Source organism: Eucyclogobius newberryi, unplaced genomic scaffold (assembly GCF_026437365.1).
Source record: "Eucyclogobius newberryi isolate DKJ021-1_F unplaced genomic scaffold, fEucNew1.0.hap1 SCAF_19, whole genome shotgun sequence".
Taxonomy (NCBI): domain Eukaryota; kingdom Metazoa; phylum Chordata; class Actinopteri; order Gobiiformes; family Gobiidae; genus Eucyclogobius; species Eucyclogobius newberryi.
Window position 1 is genome coordinate 28,408,827 of NW_027315823.1, and position 7,018 is coordinate 28,415,844.

General features: G+C 36.0%; 1 protein-coding gene across 3 annotated transcripts in view; it reads right to left on the bottom strand.

Annotated features, from left to right (window-relative positions):
- LOC140365961 (A-type voltage-gated potassium channel KCND3-like) overlaps nt 1-7,018 on the bottom strand; it is a 166,003-nt gene that overhangs the window by 48,216 nt on the left and 110,769 nt on the right. For 2 of the 3 annotated variants that reach the window (XM_072452586.1, XM_072452585.1), the window contains exon 3: nt 3,865-4,027. In XM_072452586.1, the coding sequence (XP_072308687.1) occupies nt 3,865-4,027 (163 nt within the window). Of the gene's footprint in view, nt 1-3,858; nt 4,028-7,018 lie in introns of all 3 variants that reach the window. The other variant, XM_072452584.1, reaches the window with a different exon arrangement.

Below are 7,018 nucleotides of genomic sequence, written 5' to 3' on the forward strand. Positions count from 1 at the left end.
TGGGACTAATTTATTCCCGTTGAAACCACTGCTCCTTCTGAAAATAAATGATATTTGTTTCCCATGAACTAGTTTGTGTTATATACGATACGAACATGTGTGTCAATCAGAGGAAGATTGTGGTTTGGGCCTAAGTTTGTTACAAACATGTTTGTAATTAAATAGAAAAGGTAACGTTAAAAAAATATACAAAGTCATGTTTAGTCTTTAAAGCTTTTGATAAATAAAAATAAAAAATAGTTTTGATTCATCCTCCTGCTTTTAATAATCTCTCTTCTTAACAGTTTTATTGGTCTGTTTAACACTTAAAGTGCTCTGGTGCTTCTCCAATGGGACAGCTGTCTGTGATGTAATGAATGTAACTTCTTCACAATCACATTAAATGCTCCTTAATTCTGGAGCCTCCAGTCACTGATTGAATGTGATTCCTAAAGTGTAGCTGCTTTTGAACAAGTTCATTAGTGATTTTTACAGTGAGGGTTACTGTCTCCAAAAAAGCATATGAAAGTTCAAAAGGATGAGAGAGAGAAAGTATGTCCTCAATTCATTTTAGAAAATAATTTGTGCAAATTTTTACATTTTTGTGGGTAAATTCTGTGTGGATTAAAAAATAAATAAAACAATATTTCATCAGTATTCATAGATTTCACACATCCAGGGCTATCTTTTGTATATTGTATTCATGCCAGAATGTGTTAACTAAATTCACTTAACTTATTAAGTTCCTTCCTGACATTGATGTGGCACATATTCCTGCCAAACTCCCGTGTCCTCTTTTTGTTCACTCATAGCTGGTGTTGCTCGGCAACAGTTTGATACTTGACAGAATCAACACATGACTGTTCATTAATTAATCAATTCACTTTTCAAATGGACTCATACACCAAACATCATTTTTCACTCACTTTAGACACAACTCTTTCTGCACTACATATGTATCTGTACAACTGTAAATGTGTGTACATATTAAGCCTATTTTTTAATCTTAAAATTTATTCTATATATTTTTAAAATGTATTTGATCTGATAGCTTATTGTTATGACTTATTCATTGTTCATTGTTTTTAAATTTTGTTCATTGACAATGGAAATAAATACATTTATACATTGTACATTGTAGTTTACCATTAGAGAATCTGGAAAACTGTATCCAAGTATAAGAGAAAAAAGAATGAATGAAACATGATGTGGGATGCGTCGAGCGCAAAGCCAAAGTGGTTCACCTCCTTACTAACTCCTCACTTTGGCCAACCACTTTAGTTGGCAGCCTGTCGTGTTTGCCAGAGGCTCGAGATGCTCTGCAGAAGAGCAGGAGAGCCATGTTAAACTGAGGAATGAGTTGCTAATAATATTGCATCTAAAATGAACCAAAATACAGAAAATGTAGTTATTTTTGTTGAAAACTTCTTGGTTGAAGGCCCCAAGATCTTCAGAAGTAGTCACTTTATAGTTGTATTACAGACATCAAACCCCTACATAATTGTTTTTACACGTTCAAAGTGGGTTGGAGGCCCTGCCACCAATCAAGTACAGTATAAAGTCTTTACCCAGTGATGCATGTTTAAACAACAGCATGTTCCAGTTCCTGCCGATATCCAGCAAATTCAACGGCAATTTTGGTGGTCACACAAGATATTGACTGGTTTTCTGACCCTCCCAGACCCCCCAATGAAGCAAAACGGAATATTTCAGCCTTATATTGTGGCCGTACTGTGCTGTATTCATGTGTCTCATCAGTACCTTGATATGCCACGCCTGTGAAAGTGTACACATATGAATGGCTCAGTAAGACATATTTTGACAGATTTATGAACTGTATTTGAGAGATATGGGTCTTTTATATGTGCAGAAAAAGTTATATATTTGAGATCAGCTCATGAAACACAGGAGCAAAAACAAAATGGCTATGTTTATCGTTTTGTTCAGTATATATCTTGTACTGAATCATGTCTTGTGAGTATTAGCACTTCGTAAGAATATTTTGAGAGCGAGAAAAAAAAGAATAGCCTTTTTTTAATATATTGCATTTTCTTGCAAGCCGGAATTGAACACGTGAAATTGTCATTACTTATCTCACACTGTGGTTTACTCTTCTCTTATTATTGTGACCTATAATATCTAAATTAATATTTTGAACACACACTATGTATATTCACTGCATACTTTGCCTTTTAAACGTCTGGTCCTTGTGCATGCTTTTTCTGACATATGTATGTTTAATGAAAGGGTCTATATAAAATTCAGTACCAAGTTTTTTCTTTTTCTATTAACCATCGACAGCTGCTCTCCAACCTAAAAGGCTCTTAACTGGCCCCAGGTCAAGTATGTGGGGTGTGTGTGCAGAGTGGATAATATACATATATACATATATATATATATATATATACATATATATATATATACATATATACATATATACATATATACATATATATATATATATATATATATATATATATATATATATATATACATATATACATATATACATATATACATATATATATATATATATATATATATATATATATATATATATATATATATATATATATATATATGTATATATATATATATATATGTATATATATATATATATATATATATATATATATACATATATATACATATATATGTATAAGCAATTTTGAAATTTGCTCTATTATAATGATGACAATAATGAGCGTGAATAAAAGTCCTTTGTCATTTGCTTAATCACGTGTAATCACTCAGGGCCTTTTCATGTGCCCCACTTCTGTAAGTGGTGGAAAGTAAATACCTCGTTTGTTTGTTCTTTAGCAATTATTAGAATTTATTTTTTTCAAATCTGAACTATAGCTTGAGCATAAGATTGTGCAAAGTAGACCAAAAGTAATAGAACTGGTAGTAGAAATAAGTTATACAGCAATAGAAGGAGCAGAAGCAGTGATGATTTTACATTTGTGATAAAGGTGTAATTATAGTAGGTTAGGTAGTGTTTGTGAGAGTATACAGATCGCTTAGCCTCATCTTTTTTCACTTGGAGGTTTGTGCAGTGACAGGTTTTTATGCTTATGTTGCCTAGTGACACAGCATCAGTATCCAAGCCTCAAACTACCAACCCAAAGTTGGTGAGTTACACTGCTGTCACCTCCCGCATGTTTCCTCCTACTGTTCTCCCACAAAATGTTACTACTGTAAAGGTGAACTTTCTGAATGACAATGCAATTACATGCCCACTCAAAATCTGATGATTGTCAATGTTTTGGAGTTAAAGCATTTTTCAAGTAAAAAATAAGAGGAATTTTGAGTTAAAACAAATATTATATACATCTGATGTCTTTATGCTTCCTCTGCAAAATCTGATGTTAGCAGTTAGCATGCTATTTAAATTACCTTAAAGGTCCAGAAATCAGATAATATTTTGATGATAAGTCCACCAATGCGGAATAAAAAATAGTGGTAATTCTACTAACCAAGTAATATCAAGTATTGCTTTTTAGGAAGTGGTTTAAGTAGCAACATTATTACAGTAAGCGAAGGCTACAATTTTAGATGATATAGTCCTTAAAATATAAATGTTCTAATCTATAATCAATTATATTCAACATAATTTGTTATAATAATCTATAATCCATAGTTTCTTACAATCACATTTGTACATAACCTATAAAAAATAACTTTCAACATCTCTACATGAATACTTTGACTTTTTACTGAGCGATAACATTTAAGTAGTACAAAGGTTTTCTTCCACTTCTGCTTTTGCTCTTTGACAGTGTTCCGCTCCGCCCGCTCCGCCCGCTCCGCCCGCTCCGCCCACTCCGCCCGCTCCGCCCGCTCATGATGTCACAGTACATTTGGCTTAGTTAAAGGCACCAGTACCTTCTGAGCACGGCGCTTGTCTGCCCTCTGGTTCTGGTGGTAGATCCGGCTGAAGTTGGACACGATGACGGGCACGGGTAGCGCGATGACCAGGACACCGCTGAGGGAGCAGATCGAACCAAAGATCTTCCCCGCGATCGTCTTGGGAACCATGTCTCCATACCTGAGCGGAGAGAGAGGAGGTCAAACAGCTGTCTCATGCGCTAAATGCTACATGCTAACTTGCACACCTCGTTTGTAAGTGTCCTTCATGATGCAACAGTCTCAATTTACAGACCATGTATATATAGAATGAACAGTCAAATGTGTGGCCATATTTGGAAGGCTCTTTTCAGTCCCTATTACCAACGTTTTCCAGTATAATTGAATGAATATATGGCCAATGACAAATTGAACAAACTCCAACTCATCCATTTATTGCCTGATATGTATTTTTAGCCGCCCTATTGATACTCATATGCAGGAAATCTAAGAAAAATCTAAAACCCCTTCGTTGACATGGTCACTATCAACCGATCTATGGTGACAATTTGGATCTCGTATGAAATGCCAGCTTTGATTCCTTCCTCAGCCTCTTCAGAGCAAACGTGTCATGTTATCCAGACGTGGATAATTCAATTTCACGGTGAGCGGCGGTGCATCAGGTGGGCCAAAAAAGGCGAGTCAGAGGAGAGTCAGAGGACGGCTGCTCGAAATGCAAAAGTAGTGTTGGGCATTCGATGTTTTTGCAGTGGATCCAAGATGCACGTTGAATCATACACTGCCAACAATATTAATTTTAGGGACCACAAGGGAAAAACAGTGAGTTGGCAGCATATTTGTTGCAAAATTCTTGTTTAAGGTGCATAATGAGCTTCTCCAAACATATTTTAGCGAAGTGTAATGGTGCATTGGATTACGCATTATGCTTGTTGCAGGGACAAGCGGTTTGTCATGTGTCGCCAAATGCTATACAAACTAATCAGTTCAATTTGACTCTTTTGTAGATTAGCTGCAATTTAACAACTGGCGGTGGTTGTCTTCACACCATGATAGGAAGAGCTTTTCCACCTCCAATGGGCTTTCCAATCAGGAGCCACGTACCCACTGGAATCCAGCATAGATACGTCTGAGCTGGGTATTACATTATATTAAATAAAGGTTTTATTCATTAAAACAATCTAAGATCCAATCCCAGGAGCAGGTGATTCAGAGCATTACTTTCAACTTTGTTCCTTTCAAACTTTTCCTGGCATGTATCAAAGCTCTTTAGTTCTTGTCTGCTCTGAGTTTCCTCTCCAGTACTTTCCGGTGAGCGTTTGACAGGTGTGTTCTCTGCACTGCTGACCACTGCTGACCGGTCATACCACTATTACGCTTGTTTGGCTCAAAGCTCTCTGAGTCCAGCCTGAAAACTGATCTAATATCCCCCAAAAACCTGTCTATCTGCATGATATAGCACTTGAAATTGTACTATATCATACAGTATGTTGAGCAATTCATCAATGGTCCCAGTATTAACATATGATACCAGTATTAAAGGTATCAAAAATGATCCTAAACCTAATGAATGCAGGAGACAAATGAAACTGTTTTTGAGAAAGTAGGATTAAACAACCATATGTAGACCATTATGTCACAGTCTGTTTATTAAACCACTATATTGTTCTACAGGGCTTAGTAATAGACACGGTTTAATAGTTCAACACTGCAGAACTAATAAACCGCACAGAATGTCAAAGCATTTCCAAAAGCCTGTATTTAACATAATATAAGAGTATAACATCAAGGGTTGGTTTGCATTATAGTTTCTGCAAAGACTTTAGCGCCGATATGGTTATTAATGTGTTTATTATTTGTTTATTGTTTTTTTTTGTCTTTGTCTATCATGCAGTTGGTCAGGCCTGAGCTTGGGCCTGCCACGAGGGGAACTATAGAGGTTAAGCAGCAGACTCGAGCCTCTGAATGGGGGGGTGATTGAACAGTCACTATAGAAACTACAGCAGAGAAGTAGGGTGAGGTCACTTGAGAAGGGAGGAAGAGCTAATACTGAATATGCTGACAAGACCAGCTTGACTAACAAAATTAAGTCAATGTGTCAAGAACACAGGATCTGGTAAAAAATAAGTGGTCACATGTACAAAAGTAATGTTATGAAAAAGTCGTTATGAATCTAATATTTGGATGGATAAATAGGAAGAAAATGTCAAAAGGGGCTTATAGAGAAGAGAGCTATGAGTCTGGGGTTGTTGAGCTGGCTGACTGCAACCCTGAATAACAATCAGCTACATACAGGGCGAGTGCAGTATGTGCCCTAAAACCATAAGAGATGAGCCAGGCTATGGGGGGCTTGAATATTCATCGATTTGGGTTTTAAAATGGGCTGTAATTTCTCTGTCGTTGCTTCTCTGGGGTTTTTGTCCAAGCAATAATCTCTGTGGGGTTGGAGCCATGATCTGGGACACTGGTTAGCAAGACTTTTTGCAGTGGTTTACAAGTCACCCAGATCTTTCATTTTACCATGGATGAAGTTTGAATCTGGACAAAAAAAAAGGTTCTTTTGCATTGAGTTTCGTCGAGTTCTTCATTGTGTCAAGAATGCAAGCGTAACTTTTTAAACAGCAAAAGGCATTTCTCCGTTGCAAGCAGCACATTTACATTTACAGGTAAAAAAGTGACATTTTTAATCCTTCATGCATGAACTAACCGCGTTACTTTTTAGAATGATTGCATTATAAAAGTAAGTACAGAGCAGTGGGCAGAACTATGTGGTGGGTGAAAATAGAAATCTTCTGAATGTGCCTTGAACACTGGATAATGGAGGATTACTTAAACATACATGCAACAGTAGCAATACTACAAGTAAATTAGGAAGGAAGTGGAAGTCAATTTGAAATAATAAGTCACTTTGAAACATTTTTCTATTATGATGAACAAAGCTGCCCTGTAATTAGAAAACATTTAGCAAAAACTTCTCTTTAAAAAAAAATTCTGCCATTCACTGTTTTCTTTTTCCATTGTCCTAAATTGTCTTCACCCATTTTATTAAAAGTTTTTCCTACTGTCTGAAAAGTTGTGCCAGAGTAAATTGGCTTATTTCAATATGCTGATTAGATTTGGCCACTGGCATGTTGAGACAGAAAACACCTGTCAAACTATTTGAACAATATTTTTT